The sequence below is a fragment of the Topomyia yanbarensis genome, chromosome 2, assembly GCF_030247195.1.
Source record: "Topomyia yanbarensis strain Yona2022 chromosome 2, ASM3024719v1, whole genome shotgun sequence".
NCBI lineage: Eukaryota > Metazoa > Arthropoda > Insecta > Diptera > Culicidae > Topomyia > Topomyia yanbarensis.
In genome coordinates, this window is record NC_080671.1 from 37,531,321 (window position 1) to 37,550,874 (window position 19,554).

Genomic DNA, 19,554 nt, shown 5'->3' on the forward strand with positions numbered 1-19,554 from the left:
ACAAAAGAGAGGAAGGGTGGGTACATTAGTTTGTTTCGCGGAACAGCATGCAACACCATTTTAGGCGGAACATCTAAAAATAGGACGTTTCAGACAATACTGGTTAGGGAACCATGGTAGATTCCCATGCGCGAATTCTACAAAAAGACACTGCACCACGGAAAACTTTTTGCAAAAGCAGCTAAGAACAGCTCACCTACTATAACCGTAAACAGCACACCGTTATCTTATGCCAAACCACAAACGGCTACAAAACCAATATCTACGGATCTGACAGTAATAAATATTCACTCAAAAACAATCACGCCCAGTGTCTCCAAGCCAACAACCGGCACCACCAGCAAAGAAGCGAACGTAGAAGAGGACGGATGCGTTTGTCCGTGCCCTCGCATTTTTGTTTGACGCTCTATTGCTTTCTTCGAAAATACTTTGAATTGGCTTCTCAATATTTTGTAGTGTATTGACGGACAATTCAAGCAAAAAACTCGTTTCTTAACTTGTACACAAAGTAGGCAACTCCCTTAAGAACGTTTGATTTAACAAATGTCAACTGTCGAATAAAGTTGGCATTTTTTATACTTTTATCATTTAACAATTTAATAAAGCGAATGATTACAAAGAAATTACTATTGCTATTTTTATTGCTCTTCTGTGAATACCGGACGTGTTCGCTCATCTTACGGGTAAAAACGCGGGCCCCCAAATGCGACCCAGGGCAATTGCCATGGCTGCCTCCCCCTCTCATCGGGCCTGCGGTAGTCCAACTCCATTTTGAAATGCTACAAATGCGCTAAACGTTCCGCATTAAAAAAATTACCGAAGCAACCTTCACTCCACCTTAGATCGCATTACTTTTACCTCAAAAACAACAATAAACGATTGAATAAGACTCTTTACTATTCCTACAATCAAAATATGCAAAACAAGATTAGAACCAACCATAAAATCTTCTGAAATCATGTCAACGAACAGCGGGAAGAAGCCGGTTTACCATCTCATATGTCACTCGACGGGTTTCAAGCGTCAACTCCGTCCGAAATATGTTTCTTATTCCTCCAACATTTTAGTAGCGTTTTTTTCTGAACAAATCTTAACTGATTAAATCTCCGCAGCTGCTAATGTCGTTCTTCTAGGCTCTCGATTTGGATCTCACCTTATTATTACATCCGCTGCAGTCAGCAGAGCATTTTATAAGCTGAAGTCATCGTCTAGTCCAGGGCCCGATGGAATTCGATCTGTCGCACTAAAAAATTGCTCCAGCTTCCATTATCAATACTGTTCAGTAGCTCTCTGTCGTCAGGAAGATTCCCTTACTTATGGAAAAATCATACATTTTCCTAGTGTTCATAAAAGGGAATAGGGTTGCCACCACCAGTGATGCTTTCACCCGTAGCGTCTTGCTGACCTATGAAAGGTTTTTCGAAACACGAGTATACGTTGAAAGCAGACCTACCTGCTGAGTTTAAATGAGACAAGTATAACAAGTGTAACTCGTCGAGGTATCAATTACTAAAATTAACTCACATATACCGTTTAGTGCTTTGTTTTGGCAAAGCATAATGTACACCACTGCTCTGAACTTTCCTCATTAGGCTGTATATTTTCGCCTTTGTAAACCGTTTTGTCGATTTAGATAAGTGTGCAATTTCATTTCTCTAGCCAACGACAAAAATTCAAAAGCACCGGCCACTCTCGCTGTGGAGGATAAACCGAAGAAGCATTTCTTTCTGCCAGAGCTTACAGGAGAAGTAGAGAGAATCAGGCAGGAGAGCGGCTGCGTCTGGGTAGCACACTACGGTGTCTTTCGGAATTTTTCGCTGGACGCCAAAAAATCGGTTATTTGTCATTACAATCACTAGGGAAGTTCCAATAATTCTCATCAGCTCAATCAATACTCTTTTTCTTGCTCAGAAACACAAAAGGTGTTTTTATGTTTAGAAATAACATCAATTCGACGCTAATTTAATCCTGTCACTAAGTTAATGTCGGATTCTGATGAGAGGAACTCAAAACGTCTCTCCCCTTCACAAGGGAAACTCCAACAAAGGAACAATGGCTTTCTCCCTGGCCAACAGTTTAGTACCGCTGCAGGAGCAACCAACATTAACACCGAAAGAATTCGTTTGAAATAAATTCAGTTAAAATTATTGTAACCGGAGAAATTGGTGTAAAACCCGGAGGCCCAAGGTTCGTCTCCAAAAACCGGAGTCTCCGGGTTAAACCCGGAGGGGTGGCAACCCCAAAAGCGTTATTTCGAACTATCGAGGAATAGCTGCATTATATGCAGTATCTAAGCTATTCGAACTGATTCTGCTTGATTGTATCACTCATAACTCTAGCTACATATCTGAGATCCAACATGGCCTCATGCCTAAACGGTCAACTATTACAAACTTGGTATCTTACACATCTTTCATCAGTCAATGTTTGCAAGCAGACTACAGGTAGATTCCATTTATACCCACTTCTCCGAGGCATTTGACTCTTTTCTGGATTGGCTTTACTCGTACCTAACCGAGCGTGAAATGGCAGTGAAAAATGGAGACAGCATGACATCACCATTTGCTGCCAGCTCGGGAGTTCCTCAGGGAAGTCATTTTGAACCTTTCATATTTTTGCCTTATTTAAACGACCTAAACCATTTGCTGAAGTGTATGAAGCTTTCGTTCACTGACGACTTCAAACCATTTCAGCTTATCAGATATGCCAAAGACGCAGAATACTTGCAGTCCCAGTTGGATGTATTCACCAGTTGGTGCTATGCCAATAGGATGGTGTTAAATGCCTCCAAGTGTTCGGATATAACCGAAGCTTATTGACCTCGATCTCCTGTCTGTACACCGGGTTGTTTCGAAGACCGTTTTCATTGCCGATCTACTGCAATTTCGAATCGACTGTTCTGAACTTCTACAACTTTTGGACATCGACATTCGTCGTCGTAGTCTTCGAATCCATCCTTTCTTTCGCATCCCGGTAGCCAGAACAAATTATGGTTATAACGGACCTTTCGTCAGTATGTGTCGTTTATTCAATCGTTGTTCCAATGTCTTCGACTCCCATTTGTCACATAATGCTGTCAAGAAATCGTTTCCAAAATCGCTATTTTGTTAGCTGTAGTCTAGTGCTAGTTCCTAGTTATTAAGATTATGCTGTTGGTTTTAATTGTAGTTGAAAGCGTCGAAATGTATCATTTGGATGTCTATTATCTGTTGATGAGGAGATTTCATGCCTGCTGGAGAGAGAGTTAAAATGAAATTCAGCTCAGTGAGCTTTTTCATGCTTCCCAAATAAACAAATAAACAAAATAATTAAGGTAGATACCTTGTGTCTTCGGCAAAGTTGTGGAAGTTACCCTAAAAATATAGCAAAATTTGGAATAACTTTTCAACTACAACAGATAGGAGATTACTTTCTTCCGCAAAAATATCTGATTGGACCCACCCGCAAACAACTTTGTGGAATTAATTTTAAGGGGTGTTCTATATAACATGTTCCACAACTCGAAAACTATTAAAGTTACATATATGGTGTCTTCAGCAATTTCCTTTGTAGTGATTGTCTACAACTTTGCTGAAGACACAAAGTCTCTATCTTAATTAGTTCAGGAAATAAATTTCGTATATCACCTATGGGTGAAATAATCACTGAACAATATATTCCTGTAGATGCGCAATCATAAAGACAAGAACTCCTCCAAACAAAGTTGACAGTTTAGACGCTATTAATATTGAGATCTCAAGCTCAAAAAAAAAACAAAAAAAACACTTTAAAACACTGTGGAATGGAATATTATAACTGATCTCTTAGCGATCTCTTACCAGTTATCAAATCATATCAATGTCAAATAAAATACCTGCATGAATTATTGTGAGGTCATTTTTGATAAGATATTCCGAAATATGGATTAGTGATTTTTTTAGAATGGGAAGCGAAGTTTGAATAACTTGATTGTCTATAAAGCACACAATTGCTCACCGAAAAATCTCATACTTTACAATACTTGCTGAAAATGTGTTTTTCGTGAATGCGCACAGTGGCACCTGTCCATACAAAGTTGTGACAAAATTATGAAAATTGGTTTTTGTGGCTAAAAATTATATTTTTAACTAATTTTGGGTCGCTTAATCCATTTCTGTGTTACTATGTTTTAATTGTTTTAATAGTTAATCCATTTCTGCTATCAGTTTTGAAATTCCATTTTTTCGACTATTTTTATGCAAACCCATTTTAAGGCGTTGGTCATTAAAGGATTAATATACACGTTAATAATAGTACCCAATCACATCGGATAGCAGACAAAACTAGTAAAAATCACGAATTTTTCAGTAATATGATGAAGTTTAGGCAATCAATTTGTAAAAAGATTCATCAGCTACAGGGCGTCTCCATATGGCTATTTTCAAAAACCTAGATATCACAACTTCGGCGCAAAAATGCGCAAGAAGAGACCTGTATATCTTGAAACTACACTACATTTTGAGTCAGATTCATACTATTGAGCTAAACCTAACGGTTATTTCGCAAAAATGTATAGTTCGTGGGAATCGAGTACTGATACACAACCATGCACTGCTAGGCCCCATAGAAAACTGACTCAGACATCACTTCGTTAAAATTTTAATCACTTCTTTTAACAAAGCCGGATTGACTAGCAGTCTTCGACAAAGTTGTAGAGAATTAAATTATCTTTCTTATTTTCACTTACAATGATAATACGATGCATACAGTGCCACCTAACGGCAAAAATGCGAGTTTGTGGGTTTTCTCCATGTAAATTGTCGAAAAATCTCATGCAAACTTCAGCCGCGTTGGTCCGGTAGCTAGGCTTGTCCGATTTGATTCAAATTTGGTGCAAGAACTCCTGGTGGGACTAGGAATCGAATCAGGGGTGGGCCGATTGAGTTTTCAAAAATTCATTATTTTTCTGGGCAATCTAATGTCCACTCAGACTGCTATCGGGTGATCTTCGCCGGGTCTGCCCTACCTAACTACCTCCTCTTTGACAAGGTCCATCTGCCTGTTCGCCTTTTTGTGCCGCGGATCATGAATTGTACGAATTGCCACCAAATGGGACACACAGCTTTTCGATGGTGAAGTTTGCTCTCTTATCACGTAATGTTACATGATAGTAAAGCCATGTCAAGTGATCCTCGAATTTTTCGCAAAATCACCGATTTTCATGAGGTATATTTTATTGTATAGGGATTATGGTGAGTAGCTTTTGGTATAAATATTTCGTTAAAACTCCCTTTTTTCTTTGAGATATTAACCCTTAAACTTTCTTGTATAATAAAATTGTAAATTTTATATCTCAAAAACTACTGAAGATAATTGAATGAATTTTTGTATACTTATAGAATGATATTAACACTATCTCACAAAAATATATCTATTGTATAATTGAGTAAATAACGGTACTTTGCATCTATTTAAAAATTTCAATTGCATTTTTTCTTGTGTTCTTCACGCTAAAAATTTTCAGGAAGTATGTCAAATTACGCAGCAATCCTTCACCTTCAAAAATCTGTATTGATAATTTTTCATTTTTGTTCCTATCCAAAGTTATGGATGATTTAGTAACGGTGTGTTCCTTCAACGCATGGCCCACTTTAATGCAACCCGCGAACACTTACATATTGGGAACGCCGTACGTCGCGACGTTCTAATGCGCATCGCGTTGGAAGTGTGCATCGCATGACTAACAGAAGCTACATCTCTCGATTGCTGCAAAAGAACAAACTTTTCTATAGGGATTAACGAAGATGAATGTTTTCCGGATATTTTGAGATCATTTTATATTTTTTTGACCGAAGTGCACAACAAAAATCCTAGTAGTTTAATAAATACTTTCTTATTATAATTTATCGTTACAATTAAACTGTATCGCAAATAACCGAAAATTAACTTATGTAATGAGTTTATGTTATTGCTATCTTCAAAGACACTTTTGTAAGTCAAAGTACGTCTATGTTTTATTCAAATTCATTATTTGTCTACAATATTATACAGGAAAGTGGAACAACTTATGACAACAGTACTTTACTTCACATGTTTTTGTTTACTGAATGATCTTACTTATGTCGTTTTTGCTTGAGGCAGAAACTAACTCAGTTTCAGACCTAACTGCCGTTAAAGCGTTTGTTTGATGCCATTTTCGAACCTAGGTTATGCGCCACTGAGGAACCATTCATGAATTACGTAACGCTTTTAGGGGGAGGGGGTACAACAAGTTGTGACATGTTGTGACATAGGGGGGAGTTAGCTAGATCGTTACGTAACATGTTTTCACCGAAGAAGAAAAAAAATTCTAGGAATTTGTTGCGTAATAGGAGAAGGGGAGTGGAGAAATTTGTAACAACATGGGGGGAGGCAGAGTCAATTTTGGGCAATTTTTGAGTTACGTAATTTATGAATGGTCACTGAACTGAAAACCGAGTTGGGGTTCCAACCTGAAAAATATTTCGGGTTCGCTCACACCACCGCTGTTTTGCGAGAACCCAACTCAGTTCCATTAAAAAGGTTTGTTTAAAGCAACTAACCCGGGTTAGTGTCTAGGTTCTCAATCGAAAACGACATTATAAACAACAATGCGAGCAAACATACCGTGCTACCACTCAGACAGAACCAACTAACAAAAAAGTGGTGAAATATGTCACTTTGCAAAAAATCGTATCCATGCAGGTTCAAACATGTCCACTGCTCAATAACTCGCAAAAAATATAATAACGCTAAAAGTATGCAAATCACTCGAAAAGCATTTACTCTCAATAATCCGTAAAGAAAAGCTTGTCTTTTTACTCTAATATCAGAGATGGCAATTTTGGACATGAGATACACTTTTCCAAAGCGATGCGCATCAGGACGTGGCGACGTGCGGCGTTGCCAATATGTAAGTGTTCGCGGGCTGCATCAAAGTGGACCATGCGTTGAAGGAACACACCGTTACAAAATCATCCATAACTTTCGATAGGAACAAAAATGAAAAATTATAAATACAGATTTTTGAAGGTGAAGAATTGCTGCGTAATTCGATGTACTTCCTGAAAATTTTTAGCGTGAAGAACACAAGAAAAAATGCAATTGAAATTTTTAAATAGTTGCAAAGTAACGTTATTTACTCAATTATACAATAGATATATTTTTGTGAGATAGTGTTAATATCATTCTATAAGTGTACAAAAATACATTCAATTATCTTTAGTAGTTTTTGAGATATAAAATTTACAATTTTATTATACAAGAAAGTTTAAGGGTTAATATCTCAAAGAAAAAAGGGAGTTTTAACGAAATATTTATACCAAAAGCTATTCACCATAATCCCTATACAATAAAATATACCTCATGAAAATCGGTGATTTTGCGAAAAATTCGAGGATCACTTGACATGGCTTTACTCCCCAGGGTCAGACAGAATCAAATTTAACTTGTTAAAGAATCTACCAGACTTCATTTTGGTTTTTTGGCTTTCTCGCCACCACTACCAGCGTTTTTCTTCTTCTCTCCGGTGGTAGCCGATTTCTTTGGTTTCTTTTCGGTCTTCTTTGGCAGCAGAATGACCTGGATATTAGGCAACGCACCACCCTGGGAAATAGTCACGCCGGAGAGCAATCTGTTCAGCTCTTCGTCATTTCGAATGGTCAGCTGCAAATGACGGGTGATGATCCTGGTCCATTTGTTATCACGGGCAGCGTTTATTCTACTTCAAAAAAGAATAGGGTCAAGAGCGTAGTAACTAGAATGAACATGAGAAGTACGAGTCAACATCAAACATGCAATTACGGTTGCCCGAAGGCGAGGGATTAGAATTATTTAACGTTAAAATAATTTTCTCGATTTCAGAGCGTGTGTTTAGGCTATTTTTAGAATATCTAGAATATCGATTGATAAAATTGCATTTATTTCGTTGGACATATATCAGAGTTAGATAGAATTACACATACAGTGCGCAACCGTGTATGGGATTCGCGTATCCCCCGTATTTGGACGATTGCTTCGAGGCCCAAAAGTCGATAAAATTCGACACCATTTGACTGAATGCGTTAAACATAAATAGCACATCGTTTTAAACAACGGCTTCGTACAAGCTTCAAGGTATTCCCCAAAGCTGAAAACACGCGGTTGGGATGTTCTCTATAATTGAGAACAGCCGGATCAAGTGTTTGCTGGTGTTTATAATAAAGGGTAGCAGGCTAAGGAATCGCAACCTTCTGTGGGAAAATCATGGTATTTTGACTATGCTTTACATTATTCAAATTTTCAATGCCATAACATCAAAAATCAATCTATTAGAATCTCTTCTTAGAATTTCTGAACGGTACGCGGACAAAAATCAAAAATTTATCGTGAAATAGCTCATGCAACGCTTACCTAACTACTCTTCGTTACACATCATTTTTGTTGAATTAGCATCCCTATATCGACAAAAAGAACGTAACTATACGTTAAAAAGCATGTGTCTAAGACTGCTTCGATCTTGCCGTTGGTCGAAATAAATCGGTTTGTAGATTTTCCTGCTATATTTCAGCAATTTTTCAGAATAATCTTTTCGAAGACACCAAGTGTCTGCGTTGAACATGTGGTTACCCGGCACACACCGTTAAAACCGACAATTTTCCGTACAGTTTGTAAACGGTGAATTTATTCAACTCTTCCTAGTCACCCCTAAAATAAATTTGACCAAAAAAGCTTCATGTCATCAGTGTGAAGAAAACCATCACAGCACGCGGTTTAGAGCTCCAGCTACTACCAATACTAGAAAAAAATCAAAACATCAAATTCATCCATTGACCATTGTTTGCATTGCTTTTGAGTTCAGTTCCCAGCCGGCATCCGAGAAGATCACATCCATATAAACCCGCACATATTGTAAGTAGAAACCGTTATCAGCTGTTGTTGGTCATAAAATTTTCTAACTGATAGTGAGCTAAATTTTACGACCAAAGTTTCTCCGTTGATCACTTACTGGAAGCTATCCAATGACCTACCGACAAGGATGCCACCGTATTTCATCTCCATTTTGATCGTGATTCTCACGATTGGCACTCTGCAAGCGGGCGTCGTTCGGCGGTCGTCGTCTTCGCCGTCGTCATCAAGCGATTCACAAACCGACGCTGAACGGAAGGCTAGAGGACTGGTGGAACGATGTGAAAAGCACTACCAAGAGGCAAAAGCTAAACAAACGCATGCTGCCTGGGCCTACGCATCCAACATAACCGAACCGAACCTGATACGAAAGGGACAGGCGGCGACCGAGTTTGCCGCGGTTGCTAAGGTAATGGCGAAACAGCCATTGCTGCTGCTGCAGCTGAATAGAACCAATGACCTATTGTTTTGCTTTGTGCTTTTTGCTCAGTTTGTAGCCCAGGATGTTCGTCAGCATGACTATCGATCGTTCCGGGATGAAGATTTGAAGCGTCGCATCAAGAAACTGGCCAAGCTGGACTATGCCGCCTTACCGGAGAATCAGTTCAAGGAGTTGTTCGCTGCGGTTTCCAGTATGGAGTCGAACTATGCGAAAGCTAAAATTTGCTCGTACAAGGACGAGTCCAACTGTAATCTGGCCTTGGATCCGGGTAGGGAACGAAAAATTTGATTCTTGTTTAAGGCTAATGTTCAATGTGTATCTTATATTATTGCAGAAATAACGGAAGTTATGGCCACCAGCCGCGACCCGGAGGAGCTGAGGTACTATTGGGTTAAATGGCACGACAAGGCTGGTAAGCCGGTCAAAGAATCATTCCAAAAGTATGTAGAACTAAACAAGGAGTCAGCTAAGATAAATGGTTTGTTTTCAAGTGTGTGATCTGTTGGTCTTTTATCTGAATTCTTACTTAAATTGTATAGGTTTCAATAACGGAGCGGAAGTGTGGTTAGGAGAATACGATGATCCAACTTTCGAGCAACAGGTGCAGGACGTGATCACCCAAATTCGACCGCTATATGAGCAAATTCACGCTTACGTTCGCTTTAAGTTGCGAGAAAAGTACGGAGCGAGTGTGGTTTCCGCCAAAGGAGCAATTCCGATTCATCTACTTGGAAACATGTGGGGACAAACTTGGGATAATGTATTGCTGTTACTCTCTCATTGAAAGAAAACAAACTGACACCTATCTATAATTTCAGATTGTTGACTTCACTACTCCCTTCCCGGAGAAGAAACTTTTAGATGTAACCGACGAAATGATAAAACAAGGTTATACTCCGCTGAAGATGTTCCAGATGGGCGACGATTTCTTTCAATCTTTAAATATGACGAAACTACCACAGTAAGTTATCTCCGTCTAATGGCATTTGTTTGTTCTACAATTATCCTATTGAATCAGAGCATTCTGGGACAAGAGCATCCTGGAGAAACCGACAGACGGGCGGGATCTGGTGTGTCATGCCAGCGCCTGGGACTTTTTCGCGAAGGATGACGTTCGTATCAAGCAGTGCACTCGGGTTAACATGCGTGAATTCTTCATAGTTCATCACGAACTCGGTCACATCCAGTACTATCTGCAGTATCAGCATCAACCGGTCGAATACCGACGGGGAGCGAATCCCGGGTTCCACGAGGCCGTGGGCGACGTTCTTTCACTTTCAGTGTCAACGCCGAAACACCTGAAACGGGTCGGATTGCTCAAAGACTACGAAGAGGACGAGCAAGTAAAAATCAACCAGTTCTATCAATCGGTAACGGATCTTCAGTTGTTAGTTTGATTTTATTTTTAACAAAATACTTCGCAGGGCGTCACAAAATTTGTCTTCCTGCCGTTCGCCTATACCATGGATAAGTACCGCTGGAGCATTTTCCGGGGTGAAATCAAACCAGAAGAATACAACTGCCGCTTCTGGCAGCTACGTAGTCAGTTTTCTGGTATAGAACCTCCAGTGGTTCGTAGCGAGCAGGACTTTGATCCTCCTGCCAAGTATCATGTGTCGGCTGATGTCGAATATTTGCGCTACTTTGTGTCATATGTGATCCAATTTCAATTCCATAAGGCTGCCTGCAAACTGGCCGGAGAGTACGTTCCAGGTGATTCGGAAAAGACACTGAACAATTGTGACATCTATCAAAGTACCGAGGCGGGAAATAAGCTCAAGTAATGAACCCCTTTCGTATAGTACAATTTGTAAGCAATCGTTGAAATGATTTGGATACTGTTTTTTCAGGGAGATGCTTTCGCTGGGAGCCTCGAAGCCATGGCCGGATGCGATGGAGATCCTGACGGGAGAACGTAAAATGAGTGCCGATGCCATCTTGGAGTACTTCAAACCGCTACATGACTGGTTGAGCCAGGAAAACAAGCGACTTGGAGCCCACGTTGGTTGGACTGATTCCGAAAGTGAGTACAGCTGTCATAAGTTTGGAAAATCCGAACTGTAGTTTTTCCTTTTTCCAGAATGTGTCACGAACAATTTCGATTTTATGCCCAGTAGGAAGTGATTGCAGTTGGATTTTATAAATGAAACTAATTGTTTTGCAACCCGATGATTGAATCATGCTGCAGCTGTTGATGCTCTTTTACTAAAAAAATACATAGCTTTTAAATTAATTTTTGGATATTATTCGTGGTTTTTTATTCTAGTAGGTAAGGGAAAGGGGAAGCAATGCCGTTGATTTGGATGGCTTGAGTATCAAGATATTTTAGTTGACCGTAAACCTTTTTAGTTCCCTGTTCGTGCGGAAGGCTGCCAGTCGTTAAGGTTCAACTGAGAAAGCCTCGAAAACGACATCTTCAAAAACAAAAAAAGTTTTTTACGCATCGTTCGCAAAGTATTCATGAAAATCAATCAGTAGTATTCTGACAATGCTTCGAATAAAATGATTCATTTTCAAGAGGCTTGTGTAAAAACTAGCGAAAAAACTGCATTTTCCGTTCTTAACGATAGCCGCTTTTCGAGACTTTCTCAGCCTTTCATGACAAATCGAAAGCGACTCAGTTAGAAAATTAAACCCTATAAATCATTATTTTGGAATATAGGGATCTGTTTATTTACCTACTAAAACGAATCAATAGCGTATCTGCTCTTCAGGCACTTTCTGAGTCATTTGTGTATTGTCGCAGGTTGTTGCCTTTTGAATTATACATATGTCACAGGCTTAGTTTACAAATTGCTAGAAAGCCTCACCTTATCCAAATAAAACTTGACGGAATAAAAAAACAAACATCTTTTTGGTTGAAATTTTTGCCAAATTAACTCTCCGTTTAAGGCATAATCATCCGTCAATTGTTTCTATCATGTTCTGTATTTCTCGCCTTTTTTTTGAAAAAGGCTAATAAACAAAATTTGGGATTTTCGTTTTATTTCATATTCAGGATCTGTATTCGAAGTATTATTATCTGTAAAAACCCAAATGCCATAAAAATAATTGAAAAACATATCGCTATATTAAGTAAAAGGCCAATATTAGTTTGGTGTGCGATAATACATTGGCCGTTTACTTGAGGAAAACGGCCAATAAGCATTTTTGTTTTGTTTTGGTTTTTTGGCTACGTTTTTTGTTTGAAAATGACTTAAACACAATCAAACATCATTTCTTATATTCTGGTTGCAGTTGAAAACTGGAAAAATCCATCCAGCTACAATCGGTTTTTCTCCTGTTTAGTGCTAATCCACGATGTCGGAAGTAGTGCGCTGGATAGCGCATCATTGTACGAAAACAGCGCATGACTTCCGACGTGATTCCATTGTTTAGAACCAGAGAAAATACGATTGGCGCTAGTTGGATTTTCCTGTTTTCAACTGCAACCAGAATAATCGAGTGCATTAAAATAAAACAGAAGAAAGCATTTTTCTTAGCATTCTTATTTAAAAAATCTCAAATCATCGTAGAAATATGCAAAATATAAAAACGACACTGCATTCAACTACCCAGCTAATTGATTTAAAGCTTAAAACAAATTGAGTATGTCCATAATACTTTTTGAGACGTAATAAAATAAGTTTAGTAAAAGGCCAACAGATAATTTGACGTTTCAGCAAAGGGCCAAAAGTAAACGGCCAAAAAGCCACACGATTGAAGTAAAAGGCCATTAAACTTTTTGATCGAAATCTATCGAGTTTAATATCCAGTAAGCAATGTATGCTTGTCGAATATATAAAAAATCGTACAAGGTGTAAATTGCTTTAATATCTTGTTTGATAATCGAATTGGGACAAATCACTAGAACTAGAACTTTTCTTAATCCTGTTTGTCTAATTTAATAATACTTTAATCAAATGCGCGTGAAATTATGCTATAAACATTTTAAATGTGTTCAGAATACTTTCTTAAACATAAAAACATATATAATAGCCAACAGCCAAAAACCATTTAAAGTTTGGCAAAGGGTCAAAAGTAAAAGGCCAATAATCTTTTTTGAGCAAAAATCCACTCAAATCAAGTAAAATCACCCGAAATTATTGCATGTTATCAACATTTAGATCAAACTACAACGAATGTGTGCATTGTTTAACAAAATTTGCCTTCGTTTTCAAATAACACATTAGCAAAATTTCAAACCTATTTTACTCGATTCAGTCATTTTGTTTATTGGCCCTTTTTTAAAAAAAAAGGCGTGATTTAAACTTTTTCGATGCAGTTGACGAAAAATGAAAATGACAGTTTCTCTTTATTTACTTTCTCTTTCGCTAATAACTAGTCCGTTTATACGTTTATTCATTAACTCTTTGCATAATATGCTAGTTGAAATCAGCGTTTTTCGATATATCCTGAAACAATATTGAAAAGTTTTATGTTGACGCCGTAATAATCGAAAGAGAAAGTAAACAAAGAGAGGTTATCATTTGTACTTAGGACCATTTGACATGTTTGTCGAGAATTATCGGTACAGTACCGGATTAGGAACACTTTTCCTCATTCTAAATATCCAAGTTTATCACGTCGAAAGTAGATCGCACAATACTTAAATATGTTGCGACGAAATCATCCCATCCTCTTCACTTGACAATAACATGCTTAAGAGAAGATCGTTTTGGCGTGAAAGTGTCAATAATATAGGTGACAGTAAGAAGAAATACTAAAAGTAACAAAAACTTATAAGCTAATTGTAAAAGATAGTCAGATAGATAGGCGACCTAGGGTAAACAGGTCTAATACGCCCCCTTAAGCAAAAATAGTTATATTTCACCATTCGACGCTATGATCTACTAACTAGTCTAATTTATTGTTATATTAGTTAGAAATTAGTACCCGTTTCATTTTTTATTAAAAACATCCTGATACAAGTACAATTAAACATTTTTCAAAGATGCCTAAATTCTAGTTTTTTCTTTCACCCAGGGCAAAATGCCCCCGGTGAAAGTGTAATATGCCCCACAACAAGAGGACGGTATGTCCCACAGCAATCGGTGAGTATGCCCCACAACAATGGGTGGGGCGTTTTGCCCGGTGATGAACTGTTGTGAATACATGAATAATTCTACACACACATAGTTTTAAGCCAAGCTATAAACTAAGATAGTAACTATAACATTCTAGTAAGCTACTTGAAATACTGTTATCAGTCATTTTTACTTTTTTGATAATTCAGGAATCCTGGGAATCGAAGAGGGGTATTTATCCCCGGTGGGGCGTATTATACCCTTTTACCCTATATAAACAGAGAACTATTCCAAATATTGAAATAGGCTTCAAATCATCAATATTAGTGGAATTAATAGAACTATCACAAATAATCGAAATATCAGTAATCAGAACATATTGGCTTAAATGGCACGTTTCCCGTACGTAGTCGGGGATTTGTGCCTTGCCGTGTGTTTCCATCATTTCCTGAATGAAAGGAAAGGATAAGGAGGTGTGGGGAAGTAGAATTGGAAGGGTGAGAAAAATAACAGCACAAAAACAAAAATAAACAACAGGTAAGTTAAACTCACAAGTAGTTCAACTTGCCTGCGAATAAGCCTAAAGCTCTTTACCACATTGGATAAGAAAGTTTAGTATGTCTCTGAGTTTCAGTCATCCAAACATGGTTTCGTCTATATAAGGATGGCCGAAAACTTGAAATCGCAATTGCGCTACCGCTGGACAGTTGCTTATCAGATGATATGAGGTTGCGTAGTCGGATTGACAAAGATCCCATGATAAAGACTCAGCGCACTGAATAGTTGCCATGTGATAATCGAGTTTGCAGTGGCCGGTTAAAGCCCTGGTCAGCATGCCGCAGTGGAGCTCAGGGCCGTATTTTTCCCCTTATCCAACTTGTCGAAATTGGCAGGGCAGGCTCAGGACCAACGAAGTCAATCGCTGAACCTTCCCTGGCCAATTCATCAGCCCATTCATTTCCAGTAATACCGCAATGTCCGGGCACCCAGACAAGGTAGATAGTGTTAACAATGCTTAGTTCTTCGATATGGGTTCGGCACGCGATCACTAGCCTGGATCGGGATTTGTCTGAGCTAAGGGCCTTGATTGCAGCCTGACTATCGGAGCATAAGTTTATAACTCTGCCGGACAAACTCAGTTGAAGGGCCGATTGTACCCCGCACATATTCGCAAAGATTTCTGCTTGGAATACAGTACAGTATCTACCTAGTAAGTGAGATTGTTCCAATCTCATTTCACAACAGTAGGCACCAGCACCTGTACATCCCTCCATCAGAGAACCGTCAGTGTAACAGACCACTTGCGTTTGTTATTGTCTTTCCATGCAGCCAGACAACCACTCATCTCGAGAGGAAATCTTCACATGGAATGTCCTGTAAGGTAAACTACATGTGAGTGTAATATCGCTGGGAGCAAGAATATCTTCACCCCATGTCACCATTTGTGACCACAATCGTGTATGACTGGTAGCAAGATCAACATGGTTACTGTTCCAAAGCCCAGTAACCTGCAGTCTGTATGCACATGATAGTGCTTCTTGTTTGCGGTGTATGTGTAATGGTTTGATATTTAGAAGTGCCTCAAGAGCAGCAGTCGGAGTCGTGGTGAAAGCACCAGTCAACGCCATGAGCGCCATTCTTTGCAGATGGTTTAGCTTTGACTGGACTGTCATCACCTCTCCCCTCTGCCACCACACAAGGTATCCGTATGACAGTATTGGACGTACAATTGTCGTGTAAATCCAATAGATGTATTTAGGTCTGAGACCCCAGGTCTCTCCAAAAGTTCGTCTGCACTGCCCGAAGGCCATGCACGCTTTCTTGACTCTCTACTTAATGTGAGCAGCCCAATTCATTTTGGAATCCAATATAACTCCAACGAATTTGACTTGATCTGCACACAGTAGCTCAGAATCAAAAAAACTGCAAGGACGCACCCCGGTTGTTATTCGCTTCTTCGTGAAAAAGACCATTGAAGTTCTGCTTGGGTTAACTGATAACTTAACTTGTCGACACCACTGTTCGACAGCTCTTAATGCTTGTTGCATTAAGTCAACTATTGTTCCGATACAAAATCCAGTAATTAGTATTTGGTAATCGTCAGCAAACCCGAAGGTTGGAAATCCAAACTCATTGAGTTTCTTCAACAAGCCGTTGGCTACCAAGTTCCATAACAAACTTCCGTATCTCAGCCTGTCGCAGTGACGAGCAACAAATGCGGATACTAAGCATTGCGTTTATCCAACCCGAGATATATGCAGGTATACCATGACCGCGCGTACACTTCCAGAATAGACTGGAAGAACACATTGTCAAAAGCACCCTCAATATCTAGGAATACACCCAAGCTAGATTGCTTGAGCGAGAAGGCTTTCTCAATGTTGTAAACAACATCGTGAAGCAGAGTGATCGTGGATTTCCCACACTGATATGCATGTTGCAATTTGTGCAGTGAATATTCAACCAAACTAACATTCCAAAGCTTTCAGAAGAGAAGAACTTAAGGTGATAGGCCTAAAACTCTTAGCTTCTTCATAGCTTGAGCGCCCCCCTTTGGGAATAAATCTAACAGTTATTTCTCGCCATGCTTTCGGGGTATACCCGGTAGCAAGACTGGAAAGCATAATCTTTTTCAAGACATGTTTAAGAATATCTAATCCCTTTTGCAGTAGCACGGGAAGTATTCCATCTTTTCCGCCACTAGCGCCGCCACACCAACCTATCCCAACTATCCGTCAAATTCATTCCGGAACCGGTTCGAAATCCTGAATAGATTCAGTATGGAATCTTGCCAAAGAAAACAACCGATTCCGACTCTATCGGTTGATGTATTTGAGCTGAAATTCAAGCTGGAAGTCCTAACCGGATCCGGACTAGTTTGACTAGGTAGAGGAATAACCGCTGTCAATTCTGTCGAACTCTGCCACCAAAAAAAAACATGCCAACAATAGCTCACCTGGTTTGGATATCCCAACTACCTTCGAAACCGTTAGAGATTTTACACAAGTTGAATTCTGAAGATGGACGTCTGTTCTCTGTGCTACACGGCTTATCTAGGCTGTTCGGAGAAAGAAGCTGACATTGAAGGACAACTTCCATAGATGGCCGAACAGCCGTTCGTTATTCTATTCAAATTTATCACGTCCAAAGTAGATCCCACAATACTTCAATATGCTGCGACGAAATCATTCCATCCTCTTCACTTGACAATAACTTGTTTAAGAGAAGATCGTTTTAGCGTGAGAGTGTCAATAATATAGGTGACAGTAAGGAGAAATACTAAGAGTAACAAAAACTTATAAGCTATAAGCTAATTGTAAAAGATAGCCCGATAGATAGGCGAACTACATAAACAAAAAAAACTATTTCAAGTATTGAAATAGGCTTCAAATCATCAATATTCGCGGAATATAGATGCTTTATACATGGATTTATAAACAGTAAAACTAGAAACTATCACAAATAATCGAAATAACTTTGCATGAGCTTTCTTCGATATGTACCTGCACCTAGCTGTATTTTAGATAGGTTTTTTTTGATAGCATAAGATCAAATTTGTAAACCTGTTCTTCCGGGCACATTACTATGCGCACTATTTCTGACGTGATGCACTTGCATAGAACTATTTGATTCAAATCCACTGGATTTTAACCGTTGCAGAGCCTGTAATTGAGAACATTCTGCAAAGTATTGCAGTTAATTTTTAGGTTTTTCTTGTTGATATTAACATTAACATATTATAATATGACACAATTGTAGCCGAGAGTAGAATTTTGGGTTACATGAGGTAAAACACGCATTTATTTATCTAATTAATTTCTCGTGGTTAACATGATGACGGTTTCTACAGTGACACAATCTCATTTTCGTACACCGCTATGCGGGATATTTATATGTATTTTACAAGTAAAAAAATAGTTTACAAGACATTTTATTTATGTAGAAATAGTTTACTAGGCAGCATCGGAAAGATACAATAATTATCTTTGTACTATACTGCCGTGATATGCATAAGTCCCACCTGCATAGGAAACCCATAGCAAATAGGACTGTTATGCGGATCACGGCAGTATAAATGCTCATTTTTTCAAAATTAATTATAATTCTAAAGATAGTCAAATATACACAAAATCTCACATTCGTACAGCACACATATTTTTTTAAAAATCAATTGAAATTTCTACAATAAATATTCAATGTGGTAGCTTTTGTTTGTAATTACAGTTTTCAGTCGTATTGGAATGCTGACCACTCGTTTTTTGTGTGCATTCAACTTAAATTTTATCCCATTCTTCTAAATAGTAGTTTCTAAGATCATTCTGATTATAATCCGGATAGTTTCGCACTTTTTATCCAAATACTCCCATTTATTTTTCTAATCAGTTAATAAACGGGGTCCGCAGTGGAGAATTCATTTAAACAATTATAAATTTACTCTAATCGATTTTTGAACGCCTTATGCTTTAGGTTCTTCTTCTGATCGAATTTCCAATATCCACCATTTCTTAGTGAAAGTACCATTTTACGGAAGCTTCGCTTTAAAATTTATTTTAAGATGTTCATATTGAAATACGCATTCTGCTCCATCATTCCATCAATGCAGACCAAATTTCTAGCACTTCTAGTGGACATATTTTACCCTGATACAATAACACCTCTGTCTCTGCGCTTACTTGCTGTTATAAGCCTTTTACGTCCAGGTCTGAGTTCGATTTTCTCTACTCGAAACAACATTTGAGTCAAAGATGTTGAATTTGGACTCGTAGACAAAGTTTACAATTTTTCCAATATTCCGATAAAATGTTTCAAATGAAAAATCAATTCGTTGATCTTCTTTGTGTAAAGGAAACTATGCCAATGAACACTTCTCTTTAGTCATAAGTCTATTTTTCTAAGTAGAACAAAAAATAAAGAAATAACAGGTCTTAAATTTCAAATTATGAATCAAGTAATGAATTTTTTATGTGTAGTGTACGGAAACTTGCACAGTTTATATTACAAATGATAGGAAAATGATAGATGATGATTCTACTACCACATTTACAAAACAATACCTATAATAAATAGCGCAAACATTTATGAAACAATATTAAACATATACACTAGAGATTGTGTCACTGTATATGGAAAATAATGTTACAACAAAAATTGATGTTGGAATTTCTCTAGTATTTTTGAATAATAGGTTTTAAAAATTTCTGCAAGAAACTTCAAACCCGTATCTCTCGGTTTCTATAAAATGTT

At 38.3% G+C, this 19,554-nt stretch overlaps 1 protein-coding gene across 3 annotated transcripts; it reads left to right on the forward strand.

The window, feature by feature from the left end:
* Positions 1-8,735: 8,735 nt before the first annotated feature.
* LOC131683059 (angiotensin-converting enzyme-like) lies at positions 8,736-11,537 on the forward strand. 3 transcript variants are annotated; one of them, XM_058964879.1, is made up of 10 exons: positions 8,736-8,865; positions 8,920-9,271; positions 9,353-9,572; positions 9,639-9,782; positions 9,844-10,064; positions 10,123-10,265; positions 10,323-10,674; positions 10,729-11,084; positions 11,155-11,327; positions 11,385-11,537. In XM_058964879.1, exons 2-10 carry the CDS (start codon positions 8,993-8,995, stop codon positions 11,426-11,428), a joined length of 1,932 nt encoding a protein of 643 aa, XP_058820862.1. In that variant the 5' UTR covers positions 8,736-8,865; positions 8,920-8,992; the 3' UTR covers positions 11,429-11,537. The 3 variants fall into 3 exon arrangements, with proteins under 3 accessions (XP_058820862.1, XP_058820861.1, XP_058820863.1); XM_058964878.1 differs by having other exon boundaries at positions 8,764-8,865; positions 8,943-9,271; XM_058964880.1 differs by having other exon boundaries at positions 8,819-8,865; positions 8,992-9,271.
* The last annotated feature ends 8,017 nt before the right edge of the window (positions 11,538-19,554 follow it).